The sequence below is a fragment of the Trichomycterus rosablanca genome, chromosome 17 (assembly GCF_030014385.1).
Source record: "Trichomycterus rosablanca isolate fTriRos1 chromosome 17, fTriRos1.hap1, whole genome shotgun sequence".
NCBI classification, from domain to species: domain Eukaryota; kingdom Metazoa; phylum Chordata; class Actinopteri; order Siluriformes; family Trichomycteridae; genus Trichomycterus; species Trichomycterus rosablanca.
The window spans coordinates 16,432,821-16,450,347 of NC_086004.1; the positions used below are offsets into that span (position 1 = coordinate 16,432,821).

Below are 17,527 nucleotides of genomic sequence, written 5' to 3' on the forward strand. Positions count from 1 at the left end.
GTTAGCCCCCTTTCATGCTGTTCTTCAATGGTCAGGACTCAAGATATTGTCTGACACTGTTAGTGTGTGTTGTGCTGGTATGAGTGGATAAGACACAGCAGCGCTGCTGGAGTTTTTAAACACCTCACTGTCACTGCTGGACTGAGAATAGTCCACCAACCAAAAATATATCCAGCCAGCAGCGTCCTGTGACCACTGATGAAGGTCTAGAAGATGACTCAAACAGCAGCAATAGATGAGCGATCGTCTCTGACATCTACAAGGTGGACCAACCAGGTAGAAGTGTCTAATAAAGTGGACAGTGAGTGGACACAGCGCTGCTGTGTCTGATCCACTTATACCAGCACAACACACACTAACACCACCACCACCATGTCATTGTGACCGCGGGGCTGAGAATGATCCAACACCCAACTAATACTTACTCTGTGGTGGTCCTGTGGGGGGTCCTGACCATTGGAGAACAGGCTAAAAGCAGGCTACAAAGGTATGTAGAGAAATAGATGGACTACACGTCAATAATTGTAGAACTTCAAAGTGCTTCTATATGGTAAGTGGAGCTGATAAAATGGACAGTGGGTGTAGAAACGAGGTGGTTTGAATGTTATCAGTGTATATATGTACTGTATACAGTCCCCTCCAAAAGTATTGGAACAGTGAGGCCAATCCCTTTATTTTTGCTGTTGACTGAAAACATTTGGGTTTGACATTAAAATATGAATATGAGACAAAATATCAACATTTCAGCTTTTATTTCCAGGTATTTACATCTGGATCTGATATACAGTTCAGAAGATAGCACCTTTTGTCTGAACCCACCCATTTTTCTTGTGAGCAAAAGTATTGAAACAGATAAACTTAAAACAGATTAAAGTGAATAAGACTTAATATTTAGTTGCAAATCCTTTGCTTGCAATAACTGCATCAAGCCTGTGACCCATTGACATCACTAAACTTTTGCATTCTTCTTTTGTGATGTTTTTCCAGGCTTTTACTGCAGCCTCTTTCAGTTGGTGTTTGTTGGTGTTGGGGTTACTCCCTTCAGTCTCCTCTTTAGCAGGTAAAATGCATGCTCTATAGGGTTTAAGTCTGGAGATTGACTAGGCCAGTCCAAAACCTTCCACTTCTTGCCCCTGATGAACTCCTTTGTAATTTTGGCAGTGTGTTTTGGGTCATTATCTTGCTGCATGATGAAGGATCTCCCAATCAGTTTGGTTGCATCTTTCTTTAAATTAACAGACAAAATGTTTCTGTAGACTTCTGAGTTAATTGTACTGCTGCCATCATGCGTGACATCATCAATAATGATTAAGGAGCACGTCCCAGAAGAAGCCATGCAAGCCCAAGCCATGACATTACCTCCACTGTGTTTTACAGATGAGCTTGTATGTTTGGGATCATGAGCAGATCCTTTCTTTCTCCAAACTTTAGTCTTTCCATCACATTGGTAAAGGTTAATCTTTGTCTCATCAGTCCATAAAACTTTATCTGTACTTCTTGGCAAATTCCAGCCTAGCCTTCTTCTTGCTCATTAGTGGTTTGCATCTTCTGGTGAAGCCTCTGTACTTTTGTTCATGAAGTCTTCTGCGAACAGTAGATTGTGATACCTTCACTCCTGCCCTCTGGAGGTTGTTGCTGATGTCACTAACAGTTGTTTTAGGGTCTTTCTTTACAGCACGCACAATGTTTCTGTCATCAACTACTGTTGTTTTCCTGGGTCTACCTGTTCGACATCTGTTACTTAGTACACCAGTGACAACTTTTTTCTTCAGGACATTCCAAACGGTTGTACTGGCTATGGCCAATATTTGTGCAATGGCTCTGATTGATTTTCCATCTTCTCTCAACTTCACAATTGCTTGTTTTTCACCCATAGACAGCTCTCTGGTTTTCATGTTGGTTACTCCTCTAACTATAAATGCACAGTCTGCACAGGCAAAACCCAAATCTGATACTGAGCATAGACATTCAGTGCTATATATTGTTTAAATAATCAATGTAACAGGACACACCTGGGCAACAAAACACACCTGACAGTCACATGTTCCAATACTTTATACGGTTCAGACAAAAGGTGCTATCTTCTGAACTGTGTATCAGATCCAGATGTAAATACCTGGAAATAAAAGCTGAAATGTTGATCTTTTGTCTCATATTCATCTTTTAATGTCAAACCCAAATGTTTTCAGTCTACAGCAAAAATAAAGGGATTGGCCTCACTGTTCCAATACTTTTGGAGGGAACTGTATATACACACACACACATTTCTGGAAGAGTACACAACCCAAACCCATCCGATCCCTTAGACGGCACTGCATCAAGGCCTGTCAGTTATCAATAGCTGATAAAGCCACATGGGCAAGGGATTACTTCGGCAAACATTAGACAAGCACTAGACAAATGTTTTGGGCTAGGAGGCATCAGGGGTGGACCATCACACAGTGGAAACGTGTATAGTGGTCAAACGAATTAACTTTTTCAGAAGAAATGGATGTCGTGTGATATGGACCAAAGACTAAAAGGACTTATTAAGAAGTTTAAAAGCCAGGGTCTGTCATGGTATTTTGTTGTGTCCTTGGCACAGGTAATGTACACTTGTGTGATGGCAGCATTATTTCAGAAAAGTACATTGAGATTTTAGAGCAACATATGCTGCCTTGAAGATGACATGTTTTCCAGGGATGTCCATGCATTTTTCCTGAAAGACAATGCAAAACCACCTGCTGCACACATGGCTGGGAAAATATGGCTGCAGAAGAAGAAAAAAGTTACAGTAAAGCCGGAAAGTCTGCACACCCCTTTCACATTCTCCACGTTTTATTACATTACAGACTCATTCTACAGTACAATAGATTGAGTTCATTTTTTGCCTCAAACATCTACACACAATTGCCAATAATTACAAAGTGAAAACAGGGTTTAGAAAATATGCAATTTTATTTTACTGACAAAAATCGTTTATTTAGGAGTTACATATTTGTACACACCCTTAGCCTAGTACTTGGTTGATGCCTTTTTGGCAGCAATTACAGCTTCAAGACGTCTTGGGAAAGAAGCAACGAGCTTGGCACACTTGTTTCTGGACATTTTTGCCCATTCCTCTTGGCATATCCTTGCAAGCTCCCTCAGGTTGGATAGAGAGCATCAGTACACAGCCATTTTCAGCTCTTTCCACAGATGTTTGATTGGATTCAGGTCTGGGCTGTGGCTGGGCCACTCACAGACTTTCTCAGAAGCCACTCCTTTGTTCTCTTGGTTGTGTGCTTTGGGTTGTTGTCATGTTGGAAGGTAAACCTTCACCCCACTCTGAGGTCCAGAGCACTCTGGAGCAGGTTTTCTTCAAGGATCTCAGTGTACAGTTGCATTCATCTTTCCCTCTATCAGGACTAGTCGCCTCGGTCCCGCTGCTGAAAAACATCCCTACATTATGGTGCTGCCACCGCCATGCTTCACTGTAGGGATGGCATTAGCCAGGTGATGAGCGGTGCCTGGTTTCCTCCAGACGTGACGCTTGGTATTCAGACCAAAAAGTTCAATTATGGATTCATCAGACCAGAGAATCTTGTTTCTTATGGTTTAAGAGTCGTCTAGGTGCCTTTTGGCAAACTCCAAGCAGGCTTCCATCTGACCACTCTACCATAAAGGCGTGATTTGTGGAGTGCTGCTTGGATGGTTGATCTTCTGATAGGTTCTCCCATCTCCACAAGGATACACTGGAGTTCCGTCAGAGTGACCTTTGGGTTCCTCCACACCTCCCTGGCCAAGGCCCATCTTCCCCGATTGCTCAGTTTGGCTGGGCGGCCAGGTCTAGCAAGATTTTTGGTGGTTCCAAACTTATTTTATTGGCTTCAGTGGTTATTCATAAACACCTTGACTGCATCTATTAAAAGTGCTTGAAATAGAAATCTAAGCTGTCATGCTGTTTAAAAATTTGTCAGGATTTTAAAACCATCAAAACTGGTTGATGACACTGGCCCCAGTCACAAAACTTTACGTTGTCATGGGATTGGAGAATGTTACACAAAGAATGTTCTGCTCCAAAATTGCCATGTTAGAGCTTGAATGACAATTGTTGCAGATCAAATGGAAAAAAGTAGAGTTAATTTTGCTTGGTCGTGTCTATCCTCATGGAAAATGTAAAGTTTGTCTTGCAATATTTTTCTTGGGGCAAAAGTCAAAAACTGTAGTGAGCTGATATAGTTATCCACTGTTACTGGTTTAGCTTTGTCCAAAATAATCAGTCAATTAAATTGCTCACATAGAATTAGAATAGCTAAAAAATATTTTGTAGAAAGTTGTGAATGTGCATTTTGGGTGCAGCAAGACTCCAAGTTTTCAGTTCCGGAATAGTCAGTCAACAATAAATATTTTAGATTGTTTTAAATATGTATAGTATCAAGGACATCATGAACTTCATTAACTGCAAACAGTTAATGTACAGAGTTTGCCTGCCTCTGCAAAGAAGATAAAGCTGGGTCATAAACAATCCTCTTGTAGGAAAATAAAATTAAAAAATAAGATTCTGAATCCTCTGAATCATGCATTTAAAGAAAACAGTGATGTTATGAGCAAACGTTCTGGGTTTAGTTCATATGGGTTTAGTTCATGTGAATTAAAGAATGGATAATTGACTACTATTGCTAAATAGTGAAAATTGTATAAAATATTTGTTAAACCATTTTGAAACATTCCAGAATAAGCAGGTGAATTGGTAACATGCGAGGATTTCATGATTGGGTATTTAAGAAGGATTCATTAAAGGCTCAGTCTTTGCAAGCAAAAATGGGTTATCCTTTATACAAGAGTCTTGTATTAAGCATGAATAGGTAGCTTGCAGTTGCAATTAGTTTCCTCAGTTCTCAAAGAATTAAAGAAGTGTAATTAATAGGAAGAGGATAAAGCATGTCTCTGTCTCAACTTTGAGTGTGTTGCAGTCATCAAAATTTTAATTTGTTGATCGAAAACAAGAAAATTGAGTAATTACAGATTCTTGATTTTATTGCATTCTATAAAATGTCCAAACTTTCCCAAAATAGGTTTTTAGTTGATAAGATACTATTTTATAAGTGTATTCGATGCACTGGACTGAATCTCACACTTAACATACAGTACTCAGGAAATGTTCACTGCGACTGTTCTGAGATTCGAGGACTGGTGGAGAGAGGAAGCAGAGACGAGAGGCGTCTCATTGTACTACAAGTTCATGCAGTGTCTCATTCACTACCAATGTTTTAAAGTCGATTAAGAAGATTTTAGGCGCAGTAACCGCTGTGTACCTTTTAAACCTGCACACATACGCTCTGAAGCGGTGAACAATGAACGCTGCTTGTATCGGTTATGCACGGAAGCGACCTTTGACAGTTTGTGGTAAGCTTCGCCGTTTACTGATTGTGCTTAAAACGGCACACTGCTTAGGACAATGATCAGACAAAACTGGCAATATTGTTATCATGATGATTACAAAAGGTATTCTTGTGTATGGATTTAACTGAGTATTACTTGCTGACCAGACTAGGACTGTTGCGACAGGGAATGCTAACAAGTAATAAACATCTTGGCAACCAGCTTGCTACATGTTTTACCTACCGACGTCGAAATATATGGAATTGGCACGTCAGCAAGGTTAGGTAGTTAACAAAAACTGCTCACTAGTTTCAGAGTTATTTTGGTTAAAGAGCTGCTTAGCTTTAGCCAACCTAGCCATTTGTGTTAGCAAGCTTGAGTTTAACGTTGGCTAGCTTTGTTAAAATATTTAGGCTTAGCCAGGCATTCTGTCTGTCTGTCACGATTTTTGTCTGCCATTCATCTAGAATGGCTTGGTTGTTTAATGCAAAACATTATGTTTCTTATGTAATTTTGGCTTTAATGTTTACAAACTCCTTTTTAAGTGCACTGTTTGTGCTTAGCGTTCTTAGCATTAGCTCAAAAACTAGCTTTACGTCAGACTTGGGCAGAGGTTAGCTGAGGAAAAAAAAGAGGAAAAAAGAAGACTTTACATTATTGTTAAGGGCATGTGGACATGTCGTCTATGTGGGTATGTCACCTGTACGAGTTCAGTCATGGTATGAGCTGGCTACAATGAAGATCAGGCAAAGTTGGTAGCTGAGATTTCGCTCTGTATTTAGCAAGGTACTACATGCTGTCAGAGTCGGGCCACATACCCACAAATCATTTTTACTTGTACTCTTTTCTCACATTAAATTTGTCCACCTAATCCAATGCCAAATAGCTGATGAGTCTATGTAGGTGTGGTTACTCTTCATCGCTGTACACCTGATACCACTAATCCACGATATGGTTGAAGTTCTCAGTGATCGGTGTAGCTCGGTGGTAAATGTAATGGGCTATTGATCAGAAGGTCACACAACTGCCAAGTTGCAAGGCCTTTAAACCTTAATTACTTGACTTTATTCTGCCAGATTTGTAAGCTGTAGTTTAGTGGTTAAGGTACTGGACCAGTAAGCCGAAGGTTGCCGGTTTAAACCCCAGGTTGCCACTGTTGGGCCCTTAAACAAGACCTTTATAACCCTCAATTGCTTAGACTGTGTACTGTCACAAATGTAAGTCGCATTTGGATAAAAAAGTCTGATGAATGCCGAAAATGTAAATGTAAGTCGCTTTGGATAAAAGGCGTAAATGCTTAGATTCGGTCAGGTACCAAGTCAGGTGCCACTTTGAAACACTGCACCTTGGACACCCTTTCATTTATTTACATGCTTGAGGGTAATTCAGATTAGCCAATAACCAAGGTCTCATGGTACTCATGGTCGTGGCGTGTCCAGGTCCATCTTTAAACAATGAAAACATGTAAAGACTACACCCTGAACATTGCCAATTAAATGCACATATACTATTTGCTTTACTTACTAACTCATATTAATAAATTAACTGTGTAAATTATTATCAAACCCAGAAAACACAGGCATGTTAATTTTATAATTATCTTACATTATGCAATTAGTACTTGTTATAATAGGTACTTTCATAATATTGTAAATGTGTTTATGTTTACAAACTACAATGTATTTGATCAGTGAAAACTTGGACACTGAAGATTTAAGACAATTAACATTCTTTTTATTGTATTTTACTAAATTTCTCAACTTTTCTGGAAAAACTGTGTGTACTTTTAAGTTTGAGTTTAATGTTTAGTGTTTTAGTAATCAGTATCTCATATTCATAGTTATTACTTAAACAAGCTGCTCAGAAAATTGCCTTTACATGTTTCTTTACATTTTTTAGCAATATAAGTTACACTGCCTGGCCAAAAAAAAGGTCACCACCTGGATTTAACTAAGCAAATAGGTAAGAGCCTCCCATTGGATAATTACTGCATGGGTGATTATGTTTCAGCTGGCAACAAGTTATTTAACCCTAACTGATGCAGTTAGTAGCTTCTCATTTGTTAAACAACCATGTCGAAAGACACATCCTGTGGTCATGGAAAAGATGTTAATCTGTTTCAGAAGGGTCAAATTATTGGCATGCATCAAGCAGAGAAAACATCTAAGGAGATTGCTGAAACTACTAAAATCGGGTTAAGAACTGTCCAATGTAGTGATGGGCAGATGAGGCCTCATTGGGTGTATGGCACATTTCCCAAACTATGTCGACACTGTGTTGCTGTATCACTTAATGGCGACATCTGCTGGATTTAAAAAGTAATTGCAGGCAACTTCAATAAAGACTGGAAACAAACAAGGTTAATTCATAAGTTTTTATTTTACTTTATTAATTACTTAATTATTAATTAGTTACTTTATTAATACAATTTAGCGCGCTCGAAACCAAACGATACAGGAACTGTATCGGTCACGTGGTTTTCCTTAAAGTGATACGCGCATCGACACGGGGTTTCGCTTTGTTTACTCGGCGCAAGCGCCGAGGCTTCAGGGTCGTCAGACCCATCACTAGTCCAATGCATTATTAAAAAGTGGAAGGACAGTGGGGAAACATCATCTTCGAGGAAGGAATGTGGTCGGAAAAAAATCTTGAATTATAGTGATCGGCGATCACTTAAACGTTTGGTGAAATCAAATCGTAGAAAAACTACAGTAGAACTCAGGAATATGTTTAATAGTGAAAAAAGAGCATTTCCACACGCACAATGCGAAAAGAACTCAAGGGATTGGGACTAAACAGCTGTGTAGCCTTAAGAAAACCGCTTGTCAGTGAGGCTAACCGGTGAAAACGGCTTCAATTTGCTAGGGAGCATAAAGATTGGACTCTGGAGCAATGGAAGAAGGTCATGTGGTCTGATTTCCAGATTTACCCTGTTCCCGAGTGATGGGCGCATCAGGGTAAGAAGAGAGGCGGCTGAAGTGATGCACCCATCATGCCTAGTGCCTACCGTACAAGCCTGTGGGGGACCTCCGTGAAGCTGGCCCCCCATGTGGTCAGAAATGGAATATAAATATTATTATTCGTTTGTGCTGGTTTGTGCCGTAGGAATCATCGTTTGTGCTGGCACCGTTTTAGAGAAATTAAGTATTATATTTTATTACCTGTGACGTCACTCAGCCCCCCATCAGAGCCCAAATTGCACCAAAACCATCTCATTCGTTTGTGCTACGTTTGTGCTGCTAAAAGAAACATTTGTGCTCTTTTAATTCTCAAGTTATAGGCTAAATAATATATTTTTTTATAAAGTGAGGACACCTGGCCCCTAAAAATTTCCAAATTGCACCAAAACCCTTTAATTCGTTTGTGCTACGTTTGTGCTGGTTTGTGCTGCTAAAAGGAACATTTGTGCTCTTTTAATTCTCAAGTTATAGGCTAAATAATATTTTTTTTTTTATAAATTGAGGACATTTAGCCCAATAAAATGTTCAAATTGCATCAAAACCATCTCATTTGTTTGACATCATTTTGTTTGACGTCATCTCATCTGGATGATGTCATTGGATGTGGATTCCACTTTGCACAGATATGTCAAAGCACTCAGCCATACTGCGTATCCTCTTCAATATCCTCTTGAAACTAAACACGCAGTTTTAATTGGTTTTCATGTTTTAATTGATATTCCTGCAATATACACAACTTATGGCAGAACATAACTTACCACACGTTTGTAAACTGTGAATCACTTAACACTACAGAAATATACACTACAAAAGTATAGGTTTTACATGGCATTCTCTCTATTCATTCTTATTTAGTCGCATAAATAATTTTAATGTCAAAAGTCCTTTAATAAATAAACCAATTGTCCTTATGTGACTTCTTAACGGTGGGAATCTTTATTTTAAGCCATGTTTCCATGAGGACCAAAGTCTGAGATACAGGGTGGGGGACCTGTTTGACTGTAAGCAGTCATTTTCAGACAGCACAACTTAAACTTAAACTCCTAAAATTTCTTTTCCAGGTAAAAACGTGACTAAAATAACAGTAAGATGACTTATTTTCAATATTTTGTACTTTATTGTCACTTTATGAAGAGAAAAGTGTCTCAGTAGACTCAACATCAGTAATAAAATACTGAGGCAGAGTTGGAGTGTTTGTTGTATGAATACAAGTATTTTATGAAGAATGCAATGCATGTCTAATTTGACATGCAGTTTACTGGTGATCAGGATTCCCATATGTGTATCACTGTAATGACACTAAAGAAGTAACCCCAAAGCTTCCTCGGCTCATTAACATTGTTTGCAAGAATCTACTGCAGCATCCACTTACAAAACACACAAATATATAACCCTCACCATATAACGTCATATTAGTCATTAAGGTTATATACTTGTTTATCCATCTCCCTGTGCAACTTGCTGTCAGTTCTGTTAGGTCTTCACAAATCTGCATACTTTACACATTTATACTTTCCATCATGCTGCCCTGCATATTTATTGTATTAAGATGCACTGCCTTGTCTAATTACACTGCACTCATTCATTTTGTTTGTACTTTCCCTTTCACTAGAGAGCATGCTGCACCAAAACCTTGGCAGAATGTCATTCTGCTCCACTATACACCACATTACCACGTTATTATAAAGACCTACCTTTCAATTACGCTCACTGGCCAGTAAATTGGGCTTCAACAACCCAAGGCATGGCATGAAAAAACATTATTTTTATGCAAGTTTTATAAAAAAAAAAAAAAAAAAACACATGAGAAAGACCATTGTCCTAGCAACAAAAAGTTGGTAGTCACGTTTGACTAAGGTCTGAGCATACTTTTCTTTTGTCCTCTCCTCAGGCAACTGTTGGAAGAGACATTCCAGGAAAGAGCTTTCATAGCGCATAAACACATAATTCTCATTTTAAGGTAATTTATTGCTTCTAATAAAACCCTGTAATAGTCCTCTGAGAATTTTAATCATATTAATGACATTTAGAACAAGATTCCCCCTCATCTAATAAAATACAGTGTGCCTCATAGGGGCAGTATTCATGACATCGGCCTTGACAAATTTTTTATGCCACTATTGGACCCCCTCTCAACTACTAGTCAAAATACTAGTAAATACTCAAGTGTAAGTTTTAATGCTACAGGTACAGTAGTCAAAAGGCTCACTAAACAGAAACATCAGGACATACAGTATATTTCCATATCAAGGAGTTCTGTCCTCACATGGAGATACTTCTATTCACATCCCAGTGGTGCAAATGCTGTCTGAGCGGCATGACATTAACGCCATATCAAACTGGGTCTGAATGGCTTAGAGGCATGGCTGGATTACTGACCGGGCCAGGGGCCCTTGAGGTCAGGGGGCCCCGGGGGGGCCCTGGCCCAAAACATTTTGCGATGCCTATCAACATTTATGATACAATATATTTTTATTTCCGAGGGCCCTCCATTTTAAGGATCCTCTGACTATTAGGGACTTTGACCCCAGGGCCTCTTGGGGGCCCTAGCCATGCTTTTGGGTCCTAGCCATGCTTTTGGGCACTAGCCATGCTTTTGGGCCCCTTATGAAAATGGATGAGGCGTTGTGGCACTGCTCTGACTTCGACTTCTGGCTATTAGGGGTCCTAGGAAAGAGGGGGGCATATTTTTAGAGGGCCCTGGTTATGAGAGCCCCTACCAGGGGGCCCTAGAGAAGAACAGGGCATACCATTAGAGGGCCCTTGATCACGAGGGCCCCTGCTATGGGGCCCTTGACTTCCATAGAAGTCGTTTACCATGGCTCCTTGACTTTCTAGGGACCTACAAATTGCCAGGCAAGCTACCATATTTCATAACAGACGTTTTGTTGCAAATATGCGATTCAGGCCCTTACTTAATGTTTCTGAATTTGTATTGTTTCAAAATTATTATGTTCAATTTCTTTTAAGCGCAGAGGCACAAATTAATTAAGCAATTTTGCAATTAATTAAATTTAAGACAAGCAATTTCAAGCAGTTTGAATGCATACACACACTTAACTGAGCTATTTGATGTTCTTTTCATGCCTGACAATATGTCCAACAGTGAGCTCACTTTAAAGGCTAACTCACTCGCTGCAGCATATCCTTCAGATCTGAACATGAGCCTGGCAGATGAATTGATACAATACAAATCATTCATAACAGAAAAAGAAAAATGTCCTAGTAAAATGCTCAAAACCATGATAAATTTGAATTTACAGTCAACCTTTCCAAATGTCTACATAGCACTTAGACTTTTTTTGACTGTGCCTATCACAAATTGTGAAGGGGAGCGTTCATTCTCCAAACTGGCTCGTATTAAGAATGAACTCAGGATTAGGATGCGCCAAAACCGCCTGAACTCACTGTCACTTCTGGCCATTGAATCAGATTTGGTCAGACAGCTTAATTTTGATGAATTAGTGGATGACTTTGCAAGAAAGAAGAGTAGAAAGAAACTTATATAAAATAGATTCTTGTGTTAGGGTTAGTTATTGACAGGTTGTTTAATGTATTAATTTATTTATGTTTTTGGAGGGGGGGGGGGGCGCATGGGGTGGGGCCCTGGGCAACTCTTTGCCCAGGGGCCCAGACTATCCTTAATCCGTCCTTGCTTAGAGGAGGAGCATCTGTACCAAAAGAAGTTGTTTCTGATTTCTCTCTTGCATTACTGGGTGGTCTTGTTAAAGCCTTTACTTCTTACTCTGGTTTGAAGACCTATATAAATAGAATAACAAAGACATCAGAGCTATAACACAAACCATGGAATTTTGCTGTGACTAAACTTTTTTAAGCTATGTTACATTTTGATTATTTGGTGAGTCTGTAGGTACAATATACTTGTTGACGGCCCACAAGCATTTAAAACCTTTGAAATAACATTAACATTTGGAATTCACAAATCAATTTAGCTGTGTAACATGTGTATGGATAATGTTATGGATAACATTTTAACATTTAAAATGTTAAAGGTTTTTAAAGGTAATGCGATTATAATAAATTTCACTCTGTGATGCAATTTTAACATTGTTAGGGGCTAAGTGTCCTCACTTAATAAAAAAAAAAGAGAGAGAATTTAGCCTATAACTTGCAAATTAAAACAGCACAAATGTTTCTTTTAGCAGCACAAACCAGCACAAACGTAGCACAAACGAATTAAAGGGTTTTGGTGCAATTTGGACGTTAATGGGGGGGCTGGTGACGTCACGGGTGTAATATTTATAGCGTAATAACTTGAGAATTAAAAGAGCACAAATGTTTCTTTTAGCAGCACAAACCAGCACAAACGTAGCACAAACGAATGAGATGCTTTTGGTGCAATTTGGACGTTAATGGGGGGCTGGTGACGTCACAGGTGTAATATTTATAGCGTAATAACTTGAGAATTAAAACAGCACAAATGTTTCTTTTAGCAGCACAAACCAGCACAAACGTAGCACAAACGAATGAGATGCTTTTGGTGCAATTTGGGCTCTGATGGGGGGCTGGTGACGTCACGGGTAATAAAATATAATACTTAATTTCTCTAAAACGGTGCCAGCACAAACGATGATTCCTACGGCACAAACCAGCACAAACGCAGCACAAACGAATAATAATATTTATATTCCATTTCTGACCACATGGGGGGCCAGCTTCACGGAGGTCTGTGGGGGCAGTGCTATGATCTGGGGTTGCTGCAGTTGGTCATGTCTAGGTTCAGCAACGTTATGTGCCCAAAGAATGAGGTCAGCTGACTACCTGAATATACTGAACCACCAGGTTATTCCATCAATGGATTTTTTCTTCCCTGATGGCACGGGCATATTCCAAGATGACAATGCCAGGATTCATCGGGTATCAGTGTATTCATCAGTGTATGTTTTTGGAACACAAAGTTCAGAAACACATGTTTAAATTAGCTAAATGTAGTATTTTAAACAATAATAAAATAAAATGTAACTAATGTTGCAATCCTACAGTAATTACTTCACTTAAAATAATACATTTGACATGGCAACCATTTTATTATGTTAATCATTCTGGTAACTTGGCAAACTCAAACAGTGGTATGTAGAGCACACCTAGGTAAACATGTAACTGAAATAAATCTGGCCCAATACAGCCAATATTGTTCAAGTATAATATGTCTGGTTACGCCAAAGTACCAATTTTTTATATGAAATTGGGGCATCTGGAGTAGATAATAGCCTACAAACCAAATATATAACCTGAGGAGGAGTAACACAACTGTTGCATGGAAGCACGTGGGACAAAATATCCACTTTTGGTATCCAAATTTCGGTTTCATAAATGTGGAACTGTAGAAATATTTTTCAGGTTTGGCACTATTCGGTTCTAATGGCTCTTAGGGCATGTGGCTTGTGCAAAACCATACACACAAGCATGAGATAAAGTTGGCATCTAACATTGTTCTATCTTTTTAGTCTGCACTTAGTACAGTTGCACTTTGAACTTTATAAATTAATTTGATACTGCAGACTTTGCGAAGTTAAGTTGTTCTACCTTCACAAGATTATTTTTACTTTGTCATATATTGTGAACAATTTGTTAAAATTACAATATTAAAAAGGCAATCCCTTTAACACATGCACTTTTACCCTGGATTTTTAAGTCCTGTACACCTATTGAGTTGGATGCTACATATTAAATGTAGGTCAACCGGGGAAAGCCACTAAAAGAAGAGAGGAAATGTTTGCAAATAAAATTGATTCGGAAATGTAGGAGCTGTTAGCAATTATGCTTCGAATTAAATTGTTAGATAACAGTCCTGTATTACATTTATTTACAACTCAGAGAAAGCAGCGTAAAGAATTTAAACTTTAAACTTTGCTGATTTAAACTTATTGTATATCACACAAGTTTGAGTCAGCAGTTTTATAAGTATGTCAAGTGCAGCAGGTCTGTATTGGCACATGTTTAAATTGGCAGGTCGTTGAGCTATTACTATTCATAATGACAGGCAGATGGGCTATAGTCAGTAAAAATAGTAGGCAAATCTATGCACAAGGTAAATTATATCATGGTGTATAATACAGATAGTAACCAAAAAAAATCGGAATCAAGCCCAGAAATATTTGAAATGCAATATTTCAGAACAGTGCTCTAAACTGCAACAAATAAATGCACATTTTGACAGTGATTTTAAAAGTTTTATATTTTAGCAATGTACATGTACATCAAAAGTCTTATTGTCTTAAGGACTGATTTAGTTAGAAATGTAATACTAGCACATTATAATATTAGCACAAGATTTCTACAGCTTAGTTTTAAATAATCAATTAACTGTACAATCTTTTATTTATTTATTTATTTTTTACATTGGTCAGCTCACAAGAACAGTCTTAACCTACCTCGCAGCTATAAAAATAAAGATTAAATTATAAAATGGACCAAAATATAAAGACAGATACATAATACCTATTGTTCCCATTAAATGACACAAATGTGTTAAACATGGCGTTAAAATCCAAACAAACAAACATTGGTCAGCTAATACTGGTCATTAGTCAGTGAAAAAAATTGTAAATCAACTAGAAGAATGCTTAATTATTGTTTAATTGTTACAGATGTTTACTAATGCAATGCCTATGTACATTTGGTAGATGAAGTAGCGTGTGTGTAAACGAGGCAGCACCATGACCACGAAGATACCACAAGTGAAGCTGAAATGGCTGGAGCACCTAAACAGCTCATGGATTGCTGAGGAGAGTGAATCCATTTCCACACGTGAAGGTGTGGCCTTACTCCACTCAAAGCTCCTGGCCAATAAAGAGGTGGTGCTACTCCCTCAGCAGGTGCTGTGCTTCAAAGGACCTCAGCTGCCAGACTTTGAGCGTGATTGTCTGTCAAGCGATGAACAGGAGCACTACCTGGATGCACTGCTGGCCAGCCAGCTAGACTTGGCTAAGACCGTGTGCTCAGATTCACCATTTGCTAGTTCACTGCGCAAGCGTCTTTTGGTGTTGCAGCGCATCTTTCATGCACTTTCAAGCAAATACCATGACAGGGGGAAGGCAAAGCAGCAGCAGAACTCTGGTGACAATTTACTGAGCTCGGCCGAGCTGCAGGCGGCGAGTGAGAGGCCACGCTCCAGCACGGACACGCTAATTGAAATGGGTGTGCGAACTGGCTTGAGCCTGCTCTTTGCACTGCTACGCCAGAGCTGGGCTCTGCCCACCGCTGTGCCTGGGCTAAGCCTCTGTAATGATGTGATCACCACAGCAATAGAGGTAGTAGGGTCACTGCCAGCACTTTCTCTGGCCAATGAGAGCAAGATTCCACCCATGGGCTTGGACTGCCTGATGCAGGTCACAGTGTTTTTAAAGGGCGTTATTGCACGTCAAACCGGGGCAGATGTGGTAGGCCGAAGGCTGGCATGTGAGCTTCTTCTAGGTCTGGCAGCACAAAGAGGCTCCTTACGTTACCTGCTTGAGTGGGTAGAGATGGCACTGGCTGCTTCAGTTGGACTTAACAGCCTGGAGCAGAGTGAAAGCCAGGAGGGCCTGATGGGATATGACTGCTTTATGAACATACTAATGCAGATGAGACGATCATTGGTAAGTGCTTTTGTACTTAAAGGTTTGTATTTTTTTCTGCACAATTGTTATTTGCCACAATTCACTATGAAACGGGGTGGGTGATGAATACTGATGTAAATATTGCATTTAATATACACTCACTGGCCAATTTATGAGAAGCACCTGAACATTTATGTAATCGTCCAATCAGTCAGAAATGTGGCAATAGCTTAATGCATGAACTCGTACAGAGATCAATTTAAAGCTTTAGGTAATGTTTACATAGTTATTACATTTTTGAAAAAGTGATTTTAGTGACTAACTGTGGCATGGTTGTCAGCTTCTGGAATTTGTGGCCGGAGAATTTTTGGTATGAGGTTAAACTAATTTTTCTTCGTTATGAGTTGACATTTAAATGACACATTCCTACAGCAGTATTGAAATCAAGTTCAGCTTTCAAAATCAGAACAAATTTTGCAGTGTTTTGCTTTTGGAATACATTTTCACAAGAAAGTACACATATTCATTATGCCTCAGTTAGAAAAAGTTTTTGTTGTCACTAACATGTTTTAATAATTTTAATAATTAATGAAATATTTTAGTTGCAAATTGCTGAGTTTTTTTTTTTTTTTTTCAATAAAATAATCATTTATACCAAAACTAAAATGCTTAATGATTGTTGTATAGGGCTCTTCTGCAGACCGGAGCCAATGGAGGGAGCCAACTCGTACACCTGAGGGCTTATGCTCCCTGTATGAGGCAGCACTCTGTCTGTTTGAAGAGGTAAAACAGCAAGGTTTTTATAGATATAGAACTAGTTTGTCCTTTTGTGGTAAAGTCTAATTTTTATGTAATGATGTCAAAGGTCTGTCGCATGGCATCAGATTACTCAAGAACTTGTGCAAGTCCAGACAGCATTCAGACAGGTGAAGCAGCCATGGTGTCTGAGACCTGTGAGGTGTATGTCTGGGGCAGTAACAGCAGTCATCAGCTAGTGGAAGGCACTCAGGAAAAGATTCTACAGCCTAAACTAGCTGCCAGCTTTAGTGATGCACAAACAGTAAGTAATGCACTCACCCACAGAAAAAATATGCCTAGGCTAATGTTGCCATGCTTTACGTCTGTACTTTATCATGGGTAAAACAAAATACAATATGTAGCACCCAATATGAGGTATGGAGCCATTATGCAGTCCTTAAGTATTTGCTGTACCAGCTAGGCATGTTGGCATGTCAAGAGCTAAAAAATTTTTTTTATTTTTTAAAAAGTTTTTTTTATTACTGTTCATGAATATCTTTTTTGAGGTAAAAACTATTTAAACTGAGTAATTCAGAGGTGGGCAATTAAATTTTCCTAGCTGCCACATGAGAAACTGGGACTGTTGTGAAGGGCCGGACCATTAGGCTGAACTTAATTCTGCTCAGTATTAATTGTATCTCTTTATAAGTTGTAAATTGTACAGTTTTGATAAGCTGTTACTGTTAAGAGTAGATGTTACAGTTAGACATTGTAAATGAGAAGCAGATAGAGTAAAAACATCATTATTATATCACTATTTAATTAACACGAAAAGAGGTGTGGACAAAATGTGCAGGCTTTTAAATTAACTATACACCTATTGCTATTTTGTTTGGAGTCTAATGACCTCATTTAGTGTTTTCA

The 17,527-nt window shown here is 38.9% G+C and overlaps 1 protein-coding gene across 3 annotated transcripts in view; it reads left to right on the plus strand.

Annotated features, from left to right (window-relative positions):
- Nucleotides 1-5,319: 5,319 nt before the first annotated feature.
- The window catches only part of herc1 (HECT and RLD domain containing E3 ubiquitin protein ligase family member 1), a 96,708-nt gene continuing 84,500 nt past the window's right edge, over nt 5,320-17,527 (plus strand). For all 3 annotated transcript variants that reach the window (XM_063013252.1, XM_063013253.1, XM_063013254.1), the window contains exons 1-4: nt 5,320-5,367; nt 14,951-15,904; nt 16,553-16,648; nt 16,731-16,925. In XM_063013252.1, the coding sequence (XP_062869322.1) occupies nt 14,984-15,904; nt 16,553-16,648; nt 16,731-16,925 (1,212 nt within the window). In that variant the 5' untranslated portion in view covers nt 5,320-5,367; nt 14,951-14,983. The remainder of the gene's footprint in view (nt 5,368-14,950; nt 15,905-16,552; nt 16,649-16,730; nt 16,926-17,527) is intronic.